At 38.7% G+C, this 26,859-nt stretch overlaps 1 protein-coding gene across 3 annotated transcripts in view; it reads right to left on the bottom strand.

Moving 5' to 3' along the window:
- Nucleotides 1–26,859, bottom strand: part of PLCL1 (phospholipase C like 1 (inactive)) — a 373,074-nt gene that overhangs the window by 22,055 nt on the left and 324,160 nt on the right. Inside the window, exon 6 of one of the 3 annotated variants that reach the window (XM_060410159.1) lies at nucleotides 575–26,859. The exons of the other annotated variants lie outside the window; for them this stretch is intronic. Coding sequence (XP_060266142.1) covers nucleotides 26,761–26,859 — 99 coding nt within the window. The 3' untranslated portion in view covers nucleotides 575–26,760. Of the gene's footprint in view, nucleotides 1–574 lie in introns of those variants that run through there. 3 annotated transcript variants of the gene reach the window in all.

Here is a 26,859-nt window from a genome sequence, read left to right as displayed (position 1 = left end):
GAAAGTGTGGAGAAGATGATTGGTTTTCATTTTAAAGAACACTGTGCCACCTGTTAGACTCCTTGAATGAAAATCCACCAAGTATTAGCAAGGTCATTTGATGCTTCAGTTTCCTCATCTATAAAATGACTATGATAATTGTACCCATCTCCAGTTTAAAAGCAAGATTAAGAGAGATAATACATGTGAATTGTTTAGAAAAATGCCTGGCATACATGGTAAACTCTAAAGTATGTTAGCTATTACTATTAGTCTATAAACTGAAATTTTAAAGCTTTCAGTAAATGCAATGTTTCACTATCAGTACCATTATAAACATCTATAGATGTTATAGATGTCTACTGTATTTTACTTTCTAAAATGTAAGGAAACATAAAGTAATTTGAAGCTTAATAAAAGCAAGTTGGTAAAGTCAGGGGGGATAAACCATTATTGAGAATAAAATTCAGGACTGATCACCCATTAGCCCCATGAAAAATCTCATAATGTTTAAAATAAAAAGAGTAACAATTGCATTCATGTGGGAACTTACCTTGGAGAATTCCAGACCCTATAATCCTCCCCCCTCTGAAAGTTTATTTTTTTTTAGTTTAGAAGTTACAATATTATTCAGTGTAAAACGTGGAAGCGCTGCTCACTACTGAAAGAAAAAAAAAAAAAAAAACAGCTGTTTCATTTAAGCCAGATGAGAAATTTAAAATGAACTGAAATCATCTGTCACCAAAAAAAAATTAATGACAAGCATTATCTTTTGTGACAGACCTGTTATATTTCTGAAGATACCAGAAGATAGATTTCTGCAAGGGTACTCTGTTTAAGAAGCCATCTGTCTGCTTTGGGCAAATGACTGTGAGCCTAATCCACTTACAGAAAATGTCAACAAAATTGCTTCAACACCAGTGAGCTGAATAATAGAAAACCCCGAGCTAAACCTTAAAAATATGATTCCACTGCAGAAAGCTTTATGAATTTATGTTTGTGAAGTGATACTGATATTCTGAGAATTCTCTTGCAGGCATTTTGACAAAGAACCATTCAATAAAACAATAAGAAGCCACTGCCTGTTGATTTCCCCGCTCTTTGCTTCCCATTATTGTGATCATCTGCCTTTTGTCAACAGCTCTACTTAGAAATGACAAAAGAGTGACAAAGGCTATTAATTGTACTTTAAATGAAACTTTAGTAATAGATGGTCATCATCACAAAAAATATATCATAATATCTCAAATTAACTTTCCTTGTACAATGAATGACTATCTTGAGTGCTACAAGCCAAACACAGAGCGAGCTTCTCTTAATATAAAAACCCCTGTTTTGCCAATTCATGCAATTTTCATTTTAAAAAGATATTCTACAATGGCCTGAAAGATCTAGGATGCCTCAAACCTCAGAACAGACAAGGCCTAGAAAGGTAGTTACTAATATTAGAAGGATATTTTTAAAAATTCATTCTGGAGTTCACTTGGTAAGGTTTTAGTTTAAGAAATTACTGATAGCATTGCTTAAAGTATTGGCTTTTTTATTCACTCAAAAGATAAATCTCAAAAATGCCAGAATAAAAGTGTAGATACATTAACAAAAGAGTGAACGTCAGATCACAAAATGGTTTCAACTGCTTAGCGGTCACAGTGCTGAGACGTTCAGTAAGCAAGTGGCTTCTGGTGACATCTGGCCCTGCATTGCGCCACTCCAGGGGCACCTTTCACACTGTTGTCTGTGTGAACAGCATCCTCTGCAGCGCAGTGACAGATGTACTACATCTAGTCTAGACCTGCCCTCTACCAAGGACATGTATTCTTTATTCTCTGCCAAACCATAATGCTTTCACAAAGGCTGAGTGCATCATGGCGTGGGCCAAACTGGCCTATCCAGTGGCTCTATGGGCACCTATTCACATGGGCATGACTCCTAGGTTCAGTGTTGGTTACAGAGGCCAAAGAGCTATCAGCACGACACTGTCAAAGGTCAACCACATTGTACTCTCCACCCATTTCTTTATTAAATGAATTGGGCTACCTTTTATTAACAGTTAAAAAGAGCTGCAGCCAACTCAGCTCCCCCCACGACTGTTTAGAGATTTAGTCATTAATGAGGTATTCACTGTTGGTGGCCCAAATCCAGTAGCACATTTGATTAAAAGACCAGATTACTGTTACTCCAAGAAAATGTCAAGACCTGCGTTTGCTCATCTGAGACTTTCTCAAGTTTCAGATCTCAAACTCAAGCCATCCACAATACCAAACTATTAGCAACACATTTTCTTCATGCTTTTTAATGTTTATTTCAAAAATCATGCTACTCGAAAGTTAAAATAATAGCATCTAAATTTCCCAGTTGTCCATATTATGTCATGTAGGCGTAATCAACTTATCTATTGCTATCCATCTATCTGTGTATACTTCATCCTGTATACCTCAGTAGGCATATCATGAAAATAAGGATTCTATGTAACCACAATACTATCATAGCCCCCAATAAAGTTGGCATTCATTCAGTCATTTAATTTGAAAGCAGTGCATTTAAATTTGCTCAAATATACCAAAACATCTTTTACAGATGTTTAAAAAAATCCAGAATCCATTCAAGTTTCGCATTCCTAGCATCTTTGAAAATAATGATCCAGCTATGTGAGTTAGAGGAAAAGCATGACTGACAGGAGAGTGCCTGGGGAAACTTAACAGGCAAGTTCACAGCAATAAGTACCACTTCCTTAAAGACATACATTTATCTCCACAGCTTCACTCCTGTCCACTCCCCAGAATATGCACCACTAAATCATCACATACACTTGTCAAAACATTTCTTCTGAATGTCAAATACCTTCACTCTTGTATTCTTATTTTTAAATCAACTTTATAAATACAGACGCCTGGAAAAGTTCACTGTACATTCACTAAGCCCATTCAGTTTTGTGAATGTCATGCTGTTCTCCCTAGGCAAGCCTCAGATTTCTTCCCAGAATAGATGACTCTAAAAATCAAACTATCAAAAACTTCAATTTCAATATTTCAGTAGCTGGTATATTTTTAGGCCTTAGCTATACAAACCAAAAAATTCCTCCACATTTTTAGAGGAACTTTAAATTATCCCCAAATTAGAGATCCAGAACTCCAATTGACAAGCCTTGCATGACCTTGTCCAAGACCACAGGCTCCTTCTAAAAAAACAGCGCCAGGCTGACCTTGAGCTGGATGGCTTTGCTCTGTGCTTTAAAACCCATCTCCCAAGAGTAGCATGGAAACATATACACTAAGATATGTAAAATAGATGGCCAGTGGCAATTTGCTGTATAACTCAGGGAACTCACACTGGGGCTCTGTGACAACCTAGAGGGTTGTGATGGGGTGGGAGGTAGAAGGGAGGCTTAAGAGGGAGGAGACATATGTATACCTATGACTGATCCATGTTGATGTATGGCAGAAACCAACACAATATTGTAATTATCCTTCAATTAAAAATAAATTTAGAAAAAGACTGGAAAAAGAAAAAGCCCACCTCCCAGCCATGACTGGTTAAACCAAGCATCACACTGGGCCAAGAGTGGCCCATCAACAGGGGATCAGTGACTGATGAACTGGCCTGACTCCAAGCAGCAGTGACAATAATTAGTCAAACCAATTAGATGAACTCTCTCAGAAATTGAGCCTGGAAAACTGGAAAAGCCTTGGAAAACTGGAAAAGCTGTTGTTGTTGTTCATTCACTGAGTCGTGTGACCCCAAGGACTGCAGCACACCAGGCCTCATCGTCCTTCACCATCACCCAAAGCTTGCTCAAACTCAAGTCCTTTGAGTCAGTGATGCCATCCAACCCTCTCATCCTCTGTCTTCCCCTTCTCTTCCTGCCTTCAGTCTTTCCCAGCATCAGGGTCTTTTCCAACGAGTTGGCTTTTTGCATCAGATGACCAAAGTATTGGAGCTTCAACTTCAGCATCAGTCCTTTCAATGAATATTCTGGACTGACTTCCTTTAGGATTGACTTGTTTTGATCTCCTTGCAGTCCAAGGAACTCTCAAGAGTCTTTTCCAACACCACAGTTCCAAAGCATCAATTCTTTGACACTCAGCCTTCTTTACTGTCCAACTCTCACATCCATACGTGACTACTGGAAAAACCATAACTTTGACTATATGTACCTTTGTTATATAGTCAAAGGTATGACTTTTGTGAGCCTTAGTTAGTTGCTCACAAAAAGAGGTGCTAGAAAATAGAGGATAGAAAGAGAGGAGAGAGCTGAACCTAAGGCCACAGAACTAGAGTGAAAATTACTCAATTCTTATTCTTAAGAGAGGAAAAGATAACACAATGCCCTAGAGCTTGCTTGCATTGTCATGATCTTCTAGCCATGGTTCGGTGAGGCTGCCCATTCTGTGGCTCCCCTTCTTCCCAGGAGATGAGTTGCCCACATTGTCACAGTCTCACCTGAAAAAGCCTGAATGAGTCTCTGGTTCCCTGTAACTCAAGCCAAAAAAAAAAAAAAAAACTACTGAAACAAAGTTAAAAGCACACTTCTGCCCAAGCTAAGGCTTTCTTAAGCTTCTTGTAGAGAAAACCAGAATCAGCCAAAAAGAAAGGACAGGGATTATAGCTGATGAATGCAGTGCAAAGACAATCAACACATTGTGAATCAGCTGTGTGACCTTGGGAATATCATTCACTCCTGTCAGGGGCCGGTTCCTTCTCTATTAAACATTGAATGGGATGAGATGTTCTGAGTTCACCTTATATACCCAGTGTCTATCATTTACTAATTAGGGCTCAATTCAAAATCGCTGTTAAAATTCATTACCTCATTATTTTAAATAAGAGAGATTGTCGTGGGAAGGAAGGAAGCAGTAAAAGTGGTCTGTTAGGGAAAGAACAGAGGACTGTGGAAAACACGTGACAAAGATCCTAACCTTGATGGCGGCAGGGGGCGGGGAGTGAAGTTGCTGCATCAGAAAACGTCTCCTGAAGACTTGGCACCTGAGCTCACAGCTGGGGCGCAGGTGAAGTGCCTAATGCAAGTGTGTGAACAAAGGCTCCCAGGGCTCAGTAATGACAGCAGAGGGATGGCCTTATAACTGCTCAGCAGGACAGTGTAACTGGTACCTCCAAGGGGAAAGTTCAGTGTGGCTGGGCTGGTGCTCAGAAGAGGAAGGTGATAAGAGGCAAAGCTGGAACAGAGGAGGTCACAAAGAGCTCCACGGAGGAGGGTAAGAAGTTTGCAGGAGGAGCCATGGAAAACCATGGTGGGGCTTTAAGAAGGCAGAATGGCCATGACTAGACCTTTAGAAAGGTCTCCCAGGTGTTGTGTTCTGGAGCGGGGCAAGGGTAGATGGGGAAGGAAAGGTTCTTCACTAACCAGTGTGATAAATAACTAAGGCAACAGCTATGGGAATGGAGACCTCTTAGGGAGACATTTAGGAGGCTGAGCAGTGAGGCTTGGTAACTGCTTAGAAGTGGAGGTTTGGGGAAAGGATCAAGGATTACCCCAGGACTTTTATTTGGCTTTCTGAGATTTGTTATTCACTCATTCAAGTAGCAATAGCAGAGGTGTCATGGAGGGCAGGCAGGAGATGTGGGTGGAGATGAGCACAGTTTGAGCTGACCTCTCCATGGCTGAGAGACCTCCAGAGTGCAATACCTGATAGGTAGTTGGGAGGGATGGGTGGGGAGTGCCGGTCATCTAAGGGTAGGAAGAGACACTTGGACCAAAGATATACACTTTGGATTCAATAGCATAGAGGGGGCAATAGAAACCATTTGCATGGACAGTATGACCCAGACAGAGAGGATGGAGTAAGAGAGCCTAGCCTAGAACCCTAAGAAATAGAAGAGTAGAGGAAAGGTAACCTGCAAAATTCCTGAGATGAAAAGCCAGAGATGTAAGCGGAAGGCCAGGAATGTCCAGAGGATAGCCCCTAAATCAAAGAAAGCAGTGATGCAAGAAGGAGGGAGTGATCAGCCCTTAGAAAGTTCCCAAGTAGTGAAGGGAGATAAAAGCTGACACACATCCACGAGATCTCGTGACAAGGAGGTGACTGGTGACTGGTGAGAACACTTTAATGGAGTGTCAGGGGGAGAAGACAGATTAAAGCGGACTAAGGAGTGCGTGGGAGGTAAGGAAGTGCATGCAGCAAGTATTAACAACCTTGTTGAGAAGTTTGGCAGTGTAGGCGGAGAGAGAGAGGAAGTCAAGGAGCCAGAGGGGAGCTGAAAGTATGTATAAAATCCATTTTCTATGCATAAACACAGTCAAACTGAACAAAGAACTGTGAGAGAACAAAGACAAAACGTGAAACGGAATACCTAAAAGCCTCTACTTCTTGGATTGATTGATTGTTCTCATTTGATTTTCATAGTATCCTAATGTTTCTTGTCCTTATTTCAGAGCCTGTTATTTGTATGAAGTGAGAACGTTACTCAGAAATTTAACATGTAAAGCATACTAATTTAAATATATCAATATTCTACCTAAATCTTAAAAAGTAGGGATTGCATATGGCCTAGGCATTCGACTACTCCTGAAAAATGAAGTGTTCTCACATTGTCCACCAGGTGGCTCCCCTGTTTGGGGCTTAGGTAGGAAGCTTCTGTCTGTCCACAAAGTCTGTTCCAACGGTTAGAAACGACCTTCTAACACCATTTGGTTAATTCCTCTGCTTCCATGTAGATTTGGACCTCAAATCATTCTAAGTATGTAAGAGTGACCTCAAATAAATTCTGAGAACTTACAATGTCATAACAGTCATGGCTCTTCAAAGCAAAAAAAAAAAAGCTATCATGTTTTTCAATTTGGTGAAAGGGGAAAAAATTAATTGTAAAATGTTCAATAAATTTGTTTCACATAACAATAAATAGGTTAAAATATCAATGTCTCTTTCATGTATAAGGCAGTAACTTCATACTTGCTGTTTGTAGAATTTTAACATGCATAACTTAACCTAATATGATGTAAAACTCTCAAGTTTAAATAATTTGTTGATGGCTCTAAGACATAAAGATTCTTCCTCTTCTTGAAAGGAGTTATTAGCATGATTTAGCATTCAGGACATATTATCATTATGCATTTATGATGTGGGTTGAAGGAGATCAAACCAGCCGATCCTAAAGGAAACCAACCCAGAATACTCGTTGGAAGGACTGATGCTGAAGCTCCAATAGTTTGGCCACCTGATTAGAAGAGCTGACTCATTGGAAAAGACTCTGATGCTCAGGAAAAAATGAGGGCAAGAGGAGAAGGGGGCAACAGAGGATGAGATGGTTGGATGGTATCACTGGCTCAATGGACATGAGTTTGAGCAAACTCTGGGAGATAGTAAAGGACAGGGAAGCCTGGCATGCTGCAGTTCATGGCGTCACAGAGTCAGACAAGACTTAGTAACTGAACAACAACCCCATGGACGTTCCTCTTTGCCCTTCTCCCATCCTGCCGTGCCTGAAACACCAACACTAGAAATAACACGGGAGAGGGGAGGGCAAATGCTAGTTTTACAACTACCAGTGTACACAGGGGTTAAGAACACACCACCACACACACATACACACAGCATACTAGCTAAAACCAGTTTTCCTCAGTTGCCCATCTTTTTAGGAAACAGTTTATCATTTTTAACTTGTTAATAGTGCAGCATGAATGTTAGCACCTCAGATTTGGAACCCAAATGGAAATGAGAGAAGCACCAAGATAGGGATGGCTCCCTCCACATGGCACCTTGGAAAATCCCCATGACTGTCCCTGGGGACAACACATCGTGTTCCTCCTTTACTCCTCTTTCCTCGTTTTCTGAGTAACTTGAAAAAAATCATAAAGTTTAGCCTCTGAGTAAAATCACCCTCAGGAAGCAGGAACAACCATAGGATATTTGGAGAATTGCAGAGGGTTGTTCATGGCTGGAGTACAGGGGAAAGTGAAGATGAATACAAGAAAAATAAAAGTAGTGTTACAGCTATTAAGGAAAATGACCTACTTAACAAGGCAAAATAACCTCATCAGAGACAAATTAAAGGAACTGTATATACCTAGACAGCGCTTTAAAACTTTGTTACCCTGGAGACTTGAGAAGCTGCAGTCATCTACGGAAAATATTTGTTTATTTCATAGAGGCATGTTCATTGTTCTGCTTATGTAAAAATGTACGTCATATCTATTCAGAGCAAACACCAACACATTCTAGCCATATCCTAGCGCTATCCCCTGAGCCATTCTTCCTTGTCCTTTAACTTTCCATATTTACGTGTTGGAGCAGCCAGGCTAACACCTGCCAGACGATGTTTCAGCACTGAGAGAAATCAATGGGTCCTGGCAGCTGGCTCGGCTCCCTTGAAAGGGTGACCTTTAGGAGCGGCAACAGAAGCGTATCCCCCACCATGACATATTACTTTTTTTAATCCTCAGTTTCAGGTTGCATAGTTTTTAATAAAGTCTTCCCCTTTATTTTAATGTCAACTTCAAGGGTACTGAACCATCACAGCGGATTTCCTTCTCTACCCACATTTCAGTCTCTTCCTTTTTCCCTTGTACTTGGAAAAGTGGAGCTTGGCTGCAGTGAAGTTGACATTAGTTCTCCCAGCTGCGGAGGGTCCAAGCGCTGCTAGATTATTTTAAAGGAATAGTTTCCAACATTTCTCATCTCTATAAACCACAGAAGGTTTATATTATATAGTCAGGTTTTTTAAAATAAAAAGGACAAAATATCAAAAGCCTGTAGTTACTACAGACAAATTGCTCATAAATATAAAGATGAAAACTCTAAGAATGCTAAACCTCAACATTCATAATACTAAAGGAAAAGGAAATCTATCTCTAGTTTAAAACCAAGCTCCATTCCTCATTTTGAAGACCAGATTAACCTGAGATTTGTACCTTGCCCTGCAGCCAAAAGTGGGCTATTTTGTTCCAGATGGATATCTCTTGTCCATATATATGTGAAGAAATAGATACAGATATCTTCTGTTCTCTAAGGAATTAACAGTGAAGGACACTCTTACTTTACTTTGTAATTCTGGTATAACTCTGTAGCCCAGACAATGTTTGCTAAAGAACCTTTCTGCAATGATGGAAATATTCTATATCTCTACTGTCCAATATAGCAGTTACAAAGCACATGTGGCTACTGAGCAACTGAAATGTGATTAGTGCCATGAAGATGCAATACATACTTTTCTTTATTTTCACTTCAATAGATATCTGTGGCTAGTGTTTTTCACACTGGACAACATGGACTAAAAGATGATGCCAACCTTCAGCAATACAATGAATTAAGTAAAATTATTTTTCACTCTCTCCAGCCTCTTTCCTGACATAGGACTGGCCACAGTTAGAATTAAATAACCACCTATGGCTTGCACGGGCTTCCCTTGTGGTTCAGCTGGTAAAGAATCCGCTCGCGATGTGGGAGATCTGGGTTTGGAAGAACCCCTGGAGAAGGCAAAGGCTACCTACTCCAGTATTCTGGCCTGGAGAATTCCATGGACACGACTGAGCGACTTTCACTTTCATAGCTTGCACTTTTTAGCATTTGCATCAACGATGAGAACGCACACTTTCTGAGTGCAGTGGCTGCCTATGTCATGCGCACAGCTGTATCCTCAGCAAGCAGAACAGAGCCGTGCTCAAAGCAAGCCTCCGAAATATTTGTCAAGTGAAGGAATAGGTTGGGTGCCATTGACTACACATTCATCTCAACTTAGTATTTCCCAGGACTGTTGACATCTACCTCCCACAAAATCTCATTTTCAACTTTTTAATTCTAGCAAGGAATAATCAGTTCACCCAAAAACTAGCCCATCCTTTCATAACAAATATATTGTCCCCTCCCTTTTACTCAGGCCCTTTTTAACAAGAATTTTCTAGAGGATGACTGTGATACCAATAGCAATTTCAAGGTCAGGTGGAGTGATAATAGGTGATCAGTTCAGTTCAGTTCAGGTGCTCAGTCATGTCCAGCTCTTTGCAGTCCCATGGACTGCAGCACACCAGGCTTCCCTGTCCATCACAAACTTCTGGAACTTGCTCAAACTCATGTCCATTGAGTAGGTGATACAATCCAACCATCTCATCCTCTGTCAGCCCCTTCTCCTCCTGCCTTAAATCTTTCCCAGCATCAGGGTCTTTTCCAGTGAGTCAGTTCTTCACATCAGGTGGCCAAAGTATTAGAGCTTCAGCTTCAGCATCAGTCCTTCCAATGAATATTCAGAACTGATTTCCTTTAGGATTAACTGGTTTGATCTCCTTGCAATCCAAGGGACTCTCAAGAGTGTTCTCCAACACCACAGTTCAAAAGCATCAATTCTTTGGCCCTCAGCTTTCTTTATGGTCCAACTTTCACATCCATACATGACTACTGGAAAAACCACAGCTTTGACTAGATGGAACTTTGCCGGCAGTAATAGGTTTATCAGTGATACATTAATACCTGTGCTGTGCTTAGTCGCTCAGTTGTGTCCAACTCGTGGCAACCCCATGGACTGTAGCTCACCAGGCTCCTCTGTCCACGGGGATTCTCCAGGCAAAAATACTGGAGTAGGTTGCCATGCCCTCCTCCAGAGGATCTTCCCAACCCAGGGATCAAACCCAGGTCTCCCACTTTGCAGGCAGATTCTTTACCATCTGAGCAACCATGGAAGCCCTGTATATACCTATTATCTCTCCACCTCTCCAGGGAGGCAGGAGCCAATGGAATAATAACAGATATATTTATGTATTTGGTGGGAGACATGAACCAGTGGAATTCGTCTAATCACCACTAAGAAGACTGTCCTACCTACCCATATCCAGAACAAGTCATGTGACTACACACACCCCACATCACAGTAAAATGCATTCTAAGTAAATTATAGTTTGGGCCAATGATCAATAGAAAATTGTGACATGTTTTTTCCTACTGAGTTTTATATTAGAAAACTTAAATTTTACAATCTTTTTCTTCCTGGGTTATTGCTATGGACTTTCATCTGTTGAAGCCTTAATCCCCAATATGATGGTATTTGGAGATGAAACTTCGGGAGGCAAATAGGTTTGGATGAAGTAATTAGTCCCTATGACGGGACTGGTGCCCTTATAAAAGGGTGAAGAGTCAGACAAAACTTAGCAACTGAATAAGAAATTTAAACTCTCTCTCTCTCCACCGTGTGAGGAAACCAGGAGGAGGGTTCTCGCCAGAAATAGACCTGCTGACACTTGTCTCAGACTTCCCAGCCTCCAGAACCATGAGAAATAAAAATCTGCTGTTTAAGCGACCCAGTCTATAGTATTCTTGTAATAGCAGCCCAAACTGATAAAGACAACTACTGTATTAGTTACCTAGGGCTACCAAAACAAAGAAACACAGACCAGGGACTTCCCTGGTGGTCTAGTGGCTAAACTCCACACTCCCAGTGTGGGAGGCCCAGGTTCAGTCCCTAGTGGGAGAACTAGATTCCACATGTTGCAATTAAGAGTTCACAAGCCACAACTAATGTCCAGTGCAGCCAAATAAATAAATTAAATTAAGTATTTAAAAAATTAAAAAGAAAAAGAAAAGAAACACAGACTGGGTGGCTGGATTAAACAACAGAAATTTATTTTCTCACAGTTCTGGAGGCTAGAAGTCAGATACCAATGTGTGAACAGGGTTGGTTTCTTCTGAGGCCTCTTTCCTTGGCTTATTGATGGCCACCTCTCCCTGGGTCCTCACCTGGTCTTTCTTCTGGGTGTCTATGTTTAATATCACCTTCCTATAAGGATGCCAATCATATGGGATTAGGGACACCCCTTCCCAATGACTTTTCATGTTAACTTAGCTACCTCTTTAAAGGCACTATCTCCAAATAAGGTCACATTCTGAGGTTATGCGCATTAAGACTTCAACATATGCATTCTGTGACTCAAGCTGACTTCTTATATACATCCAATCACACTGGAAACCCATGTTTAAAAAATTGGGGGGATAGTTTGCCTATTGTACTTTGAACAAAGAGCCTTTCTCTGCTCATCTGAAGACTCCCTCTGCAATTATAGATTTGTTAGTTTAGGGTTTAATTATTATTATAAAGTATGGCTTTACCATTGTCGATATGTTTTTTCATGTGTTATATGTGAAACAGACAAGTAACCAGTGGAACAGTCTTGTCATAGACAGATAAGAATTCTGGGTCCAGACAGCTTGGATTTCAATTCTGGCTCTGCCACTCATTAGCTAGTTGACCTAGCCACCACCTAACTTCTTAGTTTCCTCATGTGTAAGTCATAAATATTAGTAGTACCTACATCATCTGGTTGTTTTGGAATTGAATGGTTTAATAAATATGAAGCACTTGGAACACTGTCTAGCAGAGAATAATCATTTTATAACCATTAACTATTATTATTATTATTTGTTGTTGTTGCTAAAGTGCATTTTGTATTAAAAAAAATATTTCTAAGAGAATCAAATTCATCAATTTCAGCCAGTCATACGGTTGATTCCAGTTTTACAGTGAGTATTCCTGAAAATGTCCCATTTCTTTCTGGTGTACACAAGAGCTGTTTTCCAATAAACCTCTAAGTTGTTGAATAAAAACAATGATGATCTCAAGATTAGAGGACTTTTCCACAGGAATAACAAAGACCAGTGGGAGAAGGTCTGCCTATTTGAGGTGTAAGTAAATCCAGGAAGGAGAGCAAACTCTCAAGGCATTTTCATATATTTATAGCACTAGGTATATGATGAACTCTTGATAAATACTTAAAGAGTGACAGTGATGAAGATGGTGATGATTCACAAAGGGAAGAAGGAACTCAAAAGATAAGTTACCCAGATTTTAAAAACGATCATATAAAGAATTCTAAAGTTCAGTCACTTGGATTGTTAATGGTATCTGAACCATGCTGGAAAAAGACAAAAAAAATTCAAAGATAATTAAAGTATCTTTTTTAATCCTCTTATGAGCAACTACAGGCAACAGTGACTAAAGTCTTATTGCACTAGGGCAACTTTTAATATCATTTGGGGTTTATATTCAAATAATTCCATTCAACAAACATATCTTGAGCTCATACCATCTGCTGCTTCTATTGATATAACAAAAAATTGAATGCAGGAACTAGTTGTAAAATGTAGAATAGGGCCACCAAAAAGTGTCTATATTGTATACTTAGACTATTTTGTATGTGTGTGCACACTGCATTTACAGGGCATGAACTGAGGAAAATGGCTGAAAGGAGCTGAAAGAATGATCTGGAAAACTGTGCAACTCTACATACAACCTGAGAATAGTCACTAGTTGCCGAACAGATAGAAGACAAGTATCTGGAGGATGAGAAAAATAAAAGTGGACCGTGAGCTTCCGGAAAGGAAAAGCTAAAGCCAGATTATCAATCTAATGCCCACTGCTCTGAGCCTGTGTTCTGTGAAGACAGAATGCCCTGGTTAGAAAAGATGAGCCTGGGGAGGAATAGGCCAGGGAAAATGACACCTTCCAGTGGTAGGAGGAGGAAGGAAGAGAATAAAATACCAGCCCCATGAAGGAATGGAGCTGCCAAGAACTGCAGAAACACCTGTCACCCCAACAGGCACAGAGGCACTGAGTGGTCACCTTGGACACCATGACCGTGGATGTGAAGAACAAGCTTTGGAGTCACACAGATAGAGGTCCATGTTGAGCTCTGCTGCTTCCAAGTCAGTTATATTCTCTTGAACAAGCTGCTTAGCTTCTGGAATCCTCTGTGTTCTCAGCTAAAACTCAGCACCGTGGTGAGGCACAGCCCCAACCCTGAAGGAGTGCAACCTCGTACGAGAAAAGACATGGGAACAAATCCTTGCAATACAGGAGTGAAATCATATACAAGCTACAAATATAGCAGTAACAGGAAGATTATGAGGTTTTGATGGAAATCAAAGAATGGGGGCATGGAGAGCAAAGAGCAGGGAAAGCTGCCCTAGAAAAGTAATAGTTGACCCTGAGCTGGACTGAGCGAGGAGGAGGAGCTGGTCAGGTGACTGAGGACAGAAACAATGCTACAATGGGCTGGAACAGCAAGTGTGAAGCCACAGAGTCCTGAAACTGCCGATAAGCCCAGGAACCACAAAACTATGGGAAAGTTGAAGCCTGAAGTGGAGGTGCAGAGAGATGCAGAGGCCCCATCACACAGCACCTTCTATCCAGCCAAGAACTTGGAATTCTTTCCTATGGCTGACAGACAAACATCAAAACACATTCCTCCTACTCAAGTTTAATTGGGCTATTTAAAAAAACAGTTGTTTTTCAATCCTCTTAAATGAATTTAGAACATTTTTTTCCTAAAGATTAAAAAATATTAATTAAATGTTCTCTCACAAGCTCATAATAGACTTGAAAAGAGAATCGGATATTATTTTTCCAGTGCCTCTTGTTTCTGTCATCTGGAGTTGCAAATGGAACCAGCCAAGTTGGATTGTCAAAACCAATTAAAGCTAAGATCTAGCTAAGCTACAAATGAAATTTCTTCATCTGATGTATACAATACTCTAGATTACTGAGCTTCTCTAATGCACTTCAATAGACAGATAAGAAGTGGCAGGTTCATAAAAAGACACATATTGCACATGGACACTTTGAAATTACTTCTCCTAAATGTAAATCTTAGTAGGAAAAATCACTGTGGTAGGCAATAATTAAAATTAATATAAGTAATAAGAATAGACACTCCCCTAAAACTTTATGAAAAACAGAAGGCTTTGCTTTATGTTTTCAATAAAGGAAAACTTTATGGAAAACAGAAAAATGATTAGATTGACCATTTCAAGGTAGCTATATGACAGATCCAGAGGGCACCATTCACATAGACTCCAAGGGAATGGCGTCCCCTAGAGCTGTGTAGTACACAATTTACAGGGTAATATTACTGCATAGCAGCTCTGACCCATTCAACGATCAGATTTTTAAACTTCAGGTTGCAAAAAGGAAATTACACTGGTGTAGAAATGTCTAATCAAGAGCGCCAGGAAAAGAAAAAATAAAATAAAATAAAAAGAGCGCCAGGAAGCTAATTTTGGTTGCACTGATATTTAACTTCAATGTAATTCATAAAATCTCATGTGATTAATTATCAAGGCCAGCTATAGTTCAGGGTCTCTGTGAAAAGTCTTCCTGGGTATCCTTGACAAAGGAGCTAAAGGAAATGACCTTCCCACGAGCAGTTATTTAAGGAGTAGAAACAGGGGTAACCACTTTACTATTTGCTCCCTTTCCCTCTGACCAGAGAGGAAGTTCAAGAACAAACTGCTTCTGAGACAACTCAACAATCCATAAGGCAGTGGTTGTTAAGTGAAGGGTGACAGAAATGATTCAATCTGGGTGATATAACTGTAATTTAGTAGCTAAGAAAGTACTCAGAGGGCCATATTATAACACACATGCATACCCACAAGAAGTACACAGTATATATACACATAATTGTTTCTTTCCATGCTATTCTTCCTCTCCCAGACAAAAATGTATTATAGATAGAAGAGGAAGGAAGTTGCTGGTTTTTTTCCCTCTCTGGTTTCAGATTACATGAAAAGACTTCATGAACTGACTCAGAGGATACACAGTATACATTGTTAAGAATCATTAGTCTCATTTATTCAGATTTAATATTAAGGTGTAGCTACTATTAAACACATCTTTCATACATAAGTATTTACATGCCAGCTTCATATATTAGCACTCTTGGATATTGGTTTCTCAGTTGATATCAAATCCATAATAAACAAACAAGCCTGTCTCCTTCAATATTTTTAAGAAGTGTAAAGAACCATCTTTTTATCCTGGAATATATTGTGAAGTAATTTAAGAACTTTCCATCTCTGAATCCATTGACTCAAGACTCCATTGAGAATACTATCTTTTAAATAAACACTCAAAGAGTTTGGCTATTTTTAGAACACATAGCTTCCTTCTGGCAGATTTACAAACCAAATCAGAAGGGGTTAGTCTATTTTGTAGCAGACTGAATGATTCTCTTTAGCTAGAAAGAAACCTACATTTTTCTTTGTCTCTGAAAGCAAATGGCTTCTACCTAATAATTTGATAACCTTTCCATAAAATCATATGATAATTCAAAAGTTTAAGACTCAATGCTAAGTCACAGTTCTGTGACAGGGAGTCTTTTCCCTTCTGAAATTACCTTCTTTCAAAACATTAATACGATGGTCATAATGACGATAATGATGATGTTTCTTTCTTATTCCAATACTTTTCTGAATAGTTGTGTGTAAATTTTTTATGAACCTAAATAAATGAAACTTACTTTTAAAAATCCAAAGAGATTTCTTTTTCAAAATATCTATAATTAATCTTCTCATAAAGCCATAGATTTTTCTTTAAATGGGAAATTCAGTTCCTACTTATTCTGCATTAGTGAATAGGTACTTTCTCTTATTACAGATGCTTGAAGTATCACTGATATATGGGGAGTGATTAACAACTCTAAAACATCCTACAAGAAGCAGGAAATAAAGGAGAAAAAAATCCTCCCACCTCCAACCCTGGTCTGTTACCATGAGTATGTAATCTCATAGACACTGTGTATTTGAGCACAATGGATCGACTTAAAATAAGAGAACTCTAACTAAATTGGAAGATAAACACTTCCGGATTGAGGAAAATTATGATCTTTTCAATATGGTTTTAAAAGAGTAACATCTAATTTTATTATTCTTAACTTAAAATGTTCTTTAAACAATTATATTTACATATGTATACACACACGTATACACATATATATATGCGCACACATATATAACATTGCTTGCATTCATATTTATATATGTATGTGTGTATGTTAACAATGTTAAACTTTACCTAAGCCCTGTGCTCCTGGAAGACAGGGATGTTTAGGAAACCCAGCTTTTTGCATTCCAGGAAACAGCTCACAGTCAAGAGCCACCCTTCACCATATGACCTAGATAAGACTCACAGGTGCCCTCCTTGTTAACCGATTCTGGACAGAGACACTCCAAGTTACCTTTCAGAAATGATTAGCTGGACTGTTGACTCAGCCAAACTTAAGCTTCTCTTCTTCCTTCAAGACCTGAACTCTGACCACTCCCCAGCCTGAGCCAGCATTCAGCCCCTTAATGGCCTCTCAGTATCATACAACCCAGACACCTGCTCCCCATACCTGGCTCTTCTAGCCTTCTAGTAAAAGATTCTTCTAGTAAAAGAAAAATTGTTTCTACTTGATCTGTAAGAAGGTAACAGATTTTATGAAAGGGTCATTCTCCTTATTTATTGCAATGGTTCCCTTTCTACAATGCAATAACTCTTTTGAATAAAATCTTACTTTACCTAAATATGGGTTTGTTTTTATGTGACAGTGTACACACCACACTTACATGTACATTCAGAGTAGTGAGCTCATGTTGCTCTGATTTGTGTTAAGAATAAGAAAGTTAGATAGATAGATAGATCCCATTTTCTCCCTAGAGAACAAGGAAAGAAGAGGAGCCTGTGTCTGAGAAACCTAAAAAGGATATAAGAAATTAGAACAAAACACTTTTGCTATCAATATTTTGTTTCCACATATCATTGAAGAAAATAGTTAACAGAGTAAGGGCATTAAACTTACCTTAGACTAAGACTCTGTGTAGAAACATATTTTCTCTAAAGAAAGTTTTCTTGCAAGAAAAGCAAGACCTTCCATAACCTCACAAGTTACAGCCAGGTCCTCTAGTCTATCATGTGTCTATTCATTTAGACTCTGCCCCTTTTGAATTACTCAAGACCATTATAAAATGCCATTTTCATCTGAAAAAGCAAATGTACCTAGTTCTACTGAAGATAAAGTAAAGTAGTCTATGCTTCCATCATCATGTCAACAGCCTGGCTTTTATCTCTTCTAAACTCCTGGGCAGCACAGCTGGGATGCAGCCATCCTAGGCGGAAACCTGGATGCCATGTAACCAGCCTGCTTATTGCTAAGAAGCATTAACATTCCATCTGAACCATCCTATGTTGTTGGACGAGGTCTATTTGGAATAACACTTTAGATTTGTGACATTTTTATTTTTATACATGCATTAATTATTATAGAAAAAGAATTTACTTTTTCTAACACTAATACAGTTCATATTGTATATCCTATAATTCTCTCTCTGCATTTTTTCAGCTTTAAATCACAGAAATCACTCCAAAGCAAAACTTTTAGCATCCTTCTCTACAACTACAAGCTGTCAAATGAATTTTATGGATGCATATGGACAGAGAATGTGGCTACAGATTATTTTTTAGAAGACAGATTATTAAATTCACATGTAATTAGCAATATGACTCATGACTGGATCCAATATAATGACAAATTATCTATAATGCTAATGGTGGTAATTAAATGAGCAAGGCAGACATTTTAGAACTCCCCAGACCAAGATGAGGATGTCTAGCACATCTTTATTTTGATTTGTTTTCTTTTCAGCATTATTTTCAGATTGTTTTGGCAACCATACTCAAGTATCAAGATACAAGGCAGGGTTTTGAAATCCATAAAAGGCTACAATATTTGCTCTCTGATCAACTGGTACCTCCTTAAGGAAGACTTTCCTGACCTCTCATTAGATCAAATCCCACTGAACATTCTCATACTTCTCTTTCACAGCACTCATCACAGAGACAAATTTAATACAGTGTGTGATTATTAGTAACTACCTCTCCCACTAGAGTGTCAGCCCCATGAGACCACGTTTATATTCACCAGTACATTCTTAGGCATGGAGCCTAGAACCCAACTTGGGGCTTATAAGTATTTACTGAATGGATGAATGTGGTTTTGCAAAAAAAAAATTATTATTCGCTAATGTGTGGTTTAGAGACCTCTCTTATGTTGTACACCTTCTTATTTATAAATATTAAAGTGCAAATAAGTTAAATCAACTTCTTGAGATGGAGCAATATTTATTCTATACTAAGTCAAACCAATAACAAAGTTCTAAAAATATGTTTAGGAGTACCCTTTCAAACACCTAGTCTGAGTATAAATACATCAAACAGCTTATAAAACTCTGGAATGGATGCTATGCCTTCTAAATGTATACTCTTTACTTCATAAGGCCTAATAATATTTCCTTTTGTATGCAAAGATAATGAATGGTACTGACACATGAGATCAGAGTTGTTTTTCTAATTCTTAACATCTATTCTCTCTCACTTGCCACCTTCTTCCTGGTGATAAATGACATTCAATGTAAGGCAGCTGGCTGATATTACAGGTGAGTCTAGGCTTGCTAGATTGAGCGAGACTAAACCGGCTACCACTAGGATCACATCCTCAATTTTGGTATCATCACTGTTTTGCTTTTCCCAATTTCAGTTACCAAACATTTCTGGCACGACAAGTATCATAATTGCTCACCAAAATTCAAATATTATTTTTAAAACATTTAATAGGTCAAGAATGAAAATACATTTTAAAATAAATGTAACCTAGAGAAGATATATACTAGATCAACAAGCAACACTCTGTCCACTAGCTATAAGACACACTTAACCTAAAAATATAGGAAATTCTTTAGGTTGGTAGGTAAGTCTTTTAGTAGATAGCTGGCTAGGTAGGTGAACAGATGACAATGTCTTAAGCAGTGACTACTTATGTGGTCCACTCTGTACAATTTTCTTTTTACTATAGAGCACTTAATCTACAGAGTTTAACAGACTATAATCTGTATTTCTAGAGTAGAAGAACTTTTGTGCATTATAAACTGAATTTAATTATCAGAACTTCTATACAGTTTTTTGAGTATTTCACTTCTGGGAGGCCTTGAAGAACAAAAGAAAGAATAAAAGATCACTCTGTTTGCAAAAATTTACAACAGGAAGGCAGTAACACCAATATTACCAAAAGCAATTTATATATCCAGTGCAAACCCTATCAGAATCCCCATGATATTTTTGCAGAAATAGAAAAACCCATCCTAAAATTCACTTGGAATCCCAAGAGACCCTGAATAGCCAAAACAATCTTGGAAACAGAAGAACAAAGCTGGAAGATGCATACTTCATGATTTTAAACTTACATAGCTACAGTAATCCCCCACTCCAGTACTCTTGCCTGGAAAACCCCATGGACGGAGGAGCCTGGCAGGCTGCAGTCCATGGGGTCGCTAAGAGTCGGACATGACTGAGCGACCTCACTTTCACTTTTCACTTTCATGCATTGGAGAAGGAAATGGCCACCCATTCCAGTGTTCTTGCCTAGAGAATCCCAGGGATGGGGGAGCTTGGTGGGCTGCCGTCTATGGGGTCGCACAGGGTCGGACACGACTGAAGCGACTTAGCAGCTGCAGCAGCTACAGTAATCAAAAAAGTGTGATACCGGCATACACTTAGATACATCAAGCTGAATGGAGTATTAGTAAAACAGATAACCCAGAAACAAACTGTTATATAAATATGGTCAAATGATTTTTGACAAGGGTTCCTAGACCATTCGATGGGGAAAGAACAGTCTTTTCAACAAATGGTGCCGAGAAAACTGGATATCTACAAGTGAAAGAAGGAAGTTGGATCCTTACCTAATAAAATATATAACAATTGACTCAAAATAGACCAAAGATCTAAAACTTCATACACGATAACATAGGGCAAAACTTCACGACACTGGATTTAGTGACAGTTTCTTATATAAGACACCAAAGGCACAGGCAACAAAAGAAAAAAATAGACAAATTAAGCTTCATGAAAACTTTAAACTTTGTGCACCAAAAGACAGTATCACTAGAGTAAAAAGGCAAACCACAGAACAAGATAAAATATTTGCCAATCATATATCTGGGATATATGGATTAATATCCAGAATATATGGAGAAATTATAAAATTCAACAACAAAACCCCCAAATAACCCAATTCAAAAATGGGCAAAGAACTTGAATAGACATTTCTCTGAAGAAGATATACAAATGGCCAGTAAGCACTTGAAAAGATGTTTAACATTGCTAATCATGAGAGAAATGCAGATCTAAACTACAGTGAGATACCACCTCATACCCTTTAGGGTGGCCACTATCAAAAAACCAGAAAATAATTGTTGGTGAGAATGTGGAGAAATTGAAACTCTTGTGCACTGTTCATAGGAACATAAAATGGGACCACTGATGTGAAAAACAGTATGGTGTTTCCTCAAAAAAATTCAACATAGAATTACCACATGTTCCAACAACTTCACTTCTGGGTATATATCTGTAAGTATCATAGTTCAGTTCAGTCACTCAGTCATGTCCGACTCCTTGCAACCCCATGAACCTCAGCACGGCAGGTCTCCCTGTCCATCACCAACTCCCGGAGTCCACCCAAACCCATGTCCATCGAGTCAGTGATGTCATCCAACCATCCTCATCCTCTGTCGGCCCCTTCTCCTCCTGCCCTCAATCTTTCCCAGCATCAGGGTCTTTTCAAATGAGTCAGCTCTTCTTATCAGGTGGCCAAAGTACTGGAATTTCAGCTTCAACATCAGTCCTTCCAATGAACACCCAGGACTGATCTCCTTTAGGTTGGACTGGTTGGATCTCCTTGCAGTCCCAGGGACTCTCAAGAGTCTTCTCCAACACCACAGTTCAAAAGCATCAATTCTTCAGCAATCAGGGCCTCAAGGAGATATTTGTACATCTACATTCATAGCAGCATTACTTACAAAAGCTAAAATGTAAAAGTGTCCAAGTGCTTGTCAACAGATGAATGAAGAAGCAAAATATGTGTACAAAGTAATATTATTCAGCCTTAAAAAGGAAGGGAATTCTGACATATATGATGAACAGTCAAGACATTACACTAAGTGAAATGAGACAGTCACAAAAAGGCAAGTACTACACTATTGAACTTATATACTTTAAATAGTCAAAAATCATACAGACAGATAGTAAAATGGTGGATTCCAGGGGCTAGGGGTGGGGCGAATGGGGAGTTATAGTTTAATGAGGACAGAGTGTCAGCTTTACAAGATGAGGAGAGCTCTGAAGATGGATGGTGGCGACGGTTGTACAACATTATTAATATATTTAGTACCATGAACTTAAAATGGTTAAGATGGCAAATTTTATGTTTTATGTATTTTACCACAATTTAAAAAAAAAAAAAAAACAGAAAAAAAATTCCTAGCAAGATGGTAAGTAGAGACCATCTTATTTGGAAAAGTGGTCAGGAAAGGAGACAATAGCAATTGTGGAAACAAGTAGAACCCTGCAGGCTCCCCACCACCACCAAGCACAGAAGCCCCACTATGTCCCCTGCCTCTTGGTGGTAGAAAAGCTGAAGTCTCCCAGGCTCCCAGAGTCACAAAATGGCAGGTTTGAGCAGTTAGTGATTAGGATAATGGAGTCATGGACTTGGTGTCTAATGCATATTCCTGAGTTGTTTTACAGATACTGTAACATCCACCAGAGGGCATGACATAAGCTGCTCCATCTGGAGCAATGCTGAGTCTATGGCTAGCACAATTCCAAGAACTAGCCTCAAGAGAATAGAATTAACATTATTGCTCATAATAACCTATATCTTCGTGGGCATCAAAAAAATCGTAGCTTGTTTCACCTGTATATGTAAGCAGGCAAACAAACTGTCAGCAAAGAGATGCTCAAACCCACGTTGACATCTTTCATTTGGAGAATACATCATCCTATGTCAAAGAAGTTACAGTAGCTGGACCTTCACCCCAATCCCACAGAAATGAAATGATGTTTGAGTGTGGGGAGTTAAAAAGCAGCTCTTTTGCCCCTTTCCTGTTTGCCCATTTCTTTTCCCTTCTAACTGTAATAGCAGCTAATTATAGGAATGAAATCATTAAGCAATTGAAACCAGCTCCTGACTTATGCTTTCCTGAATGCATAACATCCCCTGCCTAACCTGTTGACCCTTTCCGTAGATAAAAAGAATGAAGAATTAAGTAGTTAAAGAGTGGTTAGCTCTCAACCCCTAGTAGTCCTGTTAAGCAAGCCTGCAGGCAGATCACTCAGCCAAGATAACATTTGAAGAGTCAGTCAGTCTGCACACAATGGAGAATAATGACCTAACCTCCAGTTTCAAAGATTCACTGAGATTCTTCTCCCATCCATTTTTGCCTTTAAAAACTGCCATGGCCCGCAGGAATCTTTGGTCTCAGGACATGGGCCCACCTTCTCCCCAGAATGCTGGCTTTTCTGATTAAAGCACCTTTCCTTTTCACTGACACTTACCTCTCAAATTATTGGCTTTTGAGCAACAAGCAGCCAAACCTGAGTTGGGTAACAGTAGGAGGGATCACAATGGGAGACTGTGGGAAGTAAGGATAGAAACTGAGTATAATTTGGGTTTATAGTGTCACAGGTTTTAACAAAAGGTGGGGGGAGTAAGACATAACAGAGAGATATATGCTATTGATAAGTTTAGTGACAAAGGGATCTATGTATTTAAGTAACATAATGTAATTAAGTCACAGAAAAAAATTGAAAATAACATATAATCAAAAAACGTAAAGACCTGTAAGGATTCCAGCTATCATAAAGTCTGATCCTATTTTTAATTGAGGAAATCTAGCCCCAGAGAAGATAAAATAATTTTTTAAATTATATTAATTAGTTACAGATTTCTAGATTCATAGTCCAACTTTCTATATGTTAAACTCTTAGATAATTCTAAGATAACACAGACAGGAATTCACAGCCCAGGAGTTTGTTATTTTGTATGTATTCCTGGAAAGTATTTTTCTTACATGTAACAATTTAAAGCTTTGCTTAAAAAAATAAAAATAAAAATAAAAAAAATAAAGCTTTGCTTAAACCCCTGGAACCTTGCTTCTCCAAATCGATGACTCAGAGGCTCCTCAACTTTGCCTCACAGAAGGCTCCCTTCCTCTTAGTGAAGCCTGAGGAATTTACCTATAGGGACTTTACCTCATTTCTAAATCAACTCAGGTTTATTATTCAAAGGGAAAATATTCCAGAATTTCTGATATAACAGCTCACATGATAAAAGAAAGAGGATGTGAAAGGCAGAACGGAAGCTGTGGAGGAAGGAAGAAATATGAATGGGAGTATGGTCTCTGCATAGTTTCTGCTGGAGGCATGGCTCTTAAGCTCCCTCTGTCTCAGGATGCGGAGATGGCAATGGCTAAACTAAAAGCCCATGAACAGTAAAGAGAAACAGGGCGCTGGCTGGATTTTCAGGGTGGGTCTAGGGTCCAGCTTCATTTTTGTTGTTAATTTTGTTTTGTTTTCTTAATCTCAATGGTATCTGTCCAGGGGCTCAGCTGCATCCAATCACTCAGCAGTGGCCAGGCCCTGGGTTGCTGATTCATGCTGACCAAGCTCATCAGATATGGACTGATTTAAAAAAAAGAAAAAAAGGAAGTTAACTGACTCATATACACAGAGACAGCCAGGCAGATGGGACTAGTTATGTCACTGAATCAACTTATTCCATCTCCACTAGAAAAGTATACTTGGGAAGCCAAGTTAAGAACAGAGTTGTTTGGTGAATGGAATGTCAGAACAAGGAGAACTGGTGGTGCCAAGCCACACTATCTCAACGTACCACTCTGAATAGCATGAATACATTGTCAAGGTGTCTAGAATATTCATGTCAGCTGAATAGGACACTCATTCTCTTGGAAGAAAATAATAAAGCTCTTAGTAAAATATCTGATATACATAAAGTATTCAGTTTATACAACCCATCAATATTATGGGGCTATATATTGTCTGGCAGCCTAGCATAATGGGCTGACAGCATGCACTTTGGAATTAGATCCCTACTCCATCACTCACTACCTATATGTCCAAAGGAAGGTTACTTAATCTCTCAAGTCTCACTTCTCCTACTGTAAAAAGGAGTGTAATAATAATAACTTTACAGAGTGACCTTTAAAATTACTTAATATATTTTATGACAATCACTTAACTGCTCACTGTAAGCACTGAATGTTTTCAAACTTAGATAGCATTTTTATATATCAGATATTGCTTTATATATACATTAATTCATTTAGTCCTCATCATGACCCTATGAGGTAAATATGGCTGAGGAACCTGTCACTGGTAGATTATATTCACCAATTTCCACCCCCCTTCCTCAAGGAAGTGTATATATATATAACTCCCTGAAGTCAGATATGACCATCTGACTTTCTTTGGCCAGTCAAATTTAAACAGAAGGGACATGTAAACATTTAAACTACTCGGCAGAAAATTTTAAAACCGATTTGTGCTTTCCTACCTCTAAAATTACAGATGGATTAGTTGAGGTAGAACCTCCCCCCCTCCATTAGCCCGAGTTTCTACGTGACCCTTGCTGACTCTGGTGGACAAACAGTGTGAGCAAGAAATAAGCTACTGTTTTTTAAGCCACTGAGATTTTCATTTTTGTTATCATCATACAATCTGGTATATTCCAACTGATTCAGAAGCCTAGAGAGAAAAGGAAATTTTCCCAAGACGACACAGCTAGAAAGGATCTGGTTCGAGTCTGTACTCTTGCCCACTTTATACTTCTTAATAATTGATGGTAATATCAGTATGAAGAATAGTGCATTATTAATGCGTTGTTATCAGTGGAGGTCTCTTTCTAGACTTCATAAATAGCTGTTCTTTTCTGAATGAGTTGGCTCAGGAGGAAACCTCGCCTTTCTCAAGCCTCTATTACAAACACAGCCAGCAGCTGACAGAACACCATTAGAGAATTTCTCGACGGACAACATGGAGGACCCTGGATATGTTCTTTCTCTATATAACCTCAGAGCAGCACCCAGGGGCACAATAACTATGGCTGCCAATAGAGCCTGGTTGGACTCCCTCAGCACACAAGATCGCAGAGAAAGATTTGAAGGATCTATGGTCATTCCGCTGAGGGTGACCCCATTCCTTCTGTCACTCAGTCTTTCACAGATGATGCCTCTTCTCATGCTTCTCTTCCCATTCACCCATCATCCTGTGTCCCTTCTTTTCCTGTCTCCGAACAATGAGCAAAGACTTCAAATGTGCTCTATTAGAAAGCATACTAGCGACATTCATGCAATTTCCCTTATGTAGCAAAATTTCCCAGAGATTGAGAGCCTAAAATTTGGAGACGCAAGTACTCAAGGAGAGGTAAGGTGAGAAGTTTAAGCCTCTGCTCTTCCCAAAGACAATTAAAATGTTATCAAGATAAAAACAGAAGGAGCAAAGCTTAAGCAGTGACAGAAAACCAAAAAGTTAAGTGGAAAAAAGATTAGTCATATCTACTGAACATTAATCTATAAAAGAGACTCAGTTTTTTATGATATACAATGTAAAGCTTTAAATTATAAACTGAAAGTCTCTCTAAGGAAAGTATGGATATGTATCAAGTAATAAAAGTGCTCGTTGATGAAGTAATCATTTATTCAAAATCTATTTGACACATGGCATTCAACTAGTAAGTGATGAAATTCATGAACAAGTAATAAGTCAGCTACTTCTGAACTGTTTTATTTGTAAACTCTAGGGATCTATACTCTATAACTTTTCCTTTATAATAAAATGTTTACTAATTATATTTCAGTATACTCATGTATCTCTATTTGACACTTCTCCAATCTGATAAAACTGATTTTTTAATCAAACTACTAAAAATGTAAAGATAATGGAATTTATTTCCTTAAAAAAGACAGGGCAAGTCAGAAAAATAAATAATTGGGAAACTCACTAAAATGTTACTCTCAGGTTCTTACTAATTCAGTTTTGTAGGTGTGACCACCTCTCAATAAAATTCTTTTTGCACTTAAAAAATCAAATCATTTTGGGTAGAGTCCAAAATTTTAAATGAATTCCACTTCATCATACATTGTTTTATGTGTGAGTAGTATAAATTCTTATCTCTTTCTAAGAAACCTTCATAATTCTCATAAACAAATCCTTCCAAAATGGAAAACTATTTAGGACAATAAGATGGCTGTGCAAGTGACATTGTAGAATCTCTTT

The sequence above is a fragment of the Ovis aries genome, chromosome 2 (assembly GCF_016772045.2).
Source record: "Ovis aries strain OAR_USU_Benz2616 breed Rambouillet chromosome 2, ARS-UI_Ramb_v3.0, whole genome shotgun sequence".
In the NCBI taxonomy this organism is placed as follows: Eukaryota; Metazoa; Chordata; class Mammalia; order Artiodactyla; family Bovidae; genus Ovis; species Ovis aries.
This window is presented reverse-complemented; position numbering and strand designations above follow the sequence as displayed.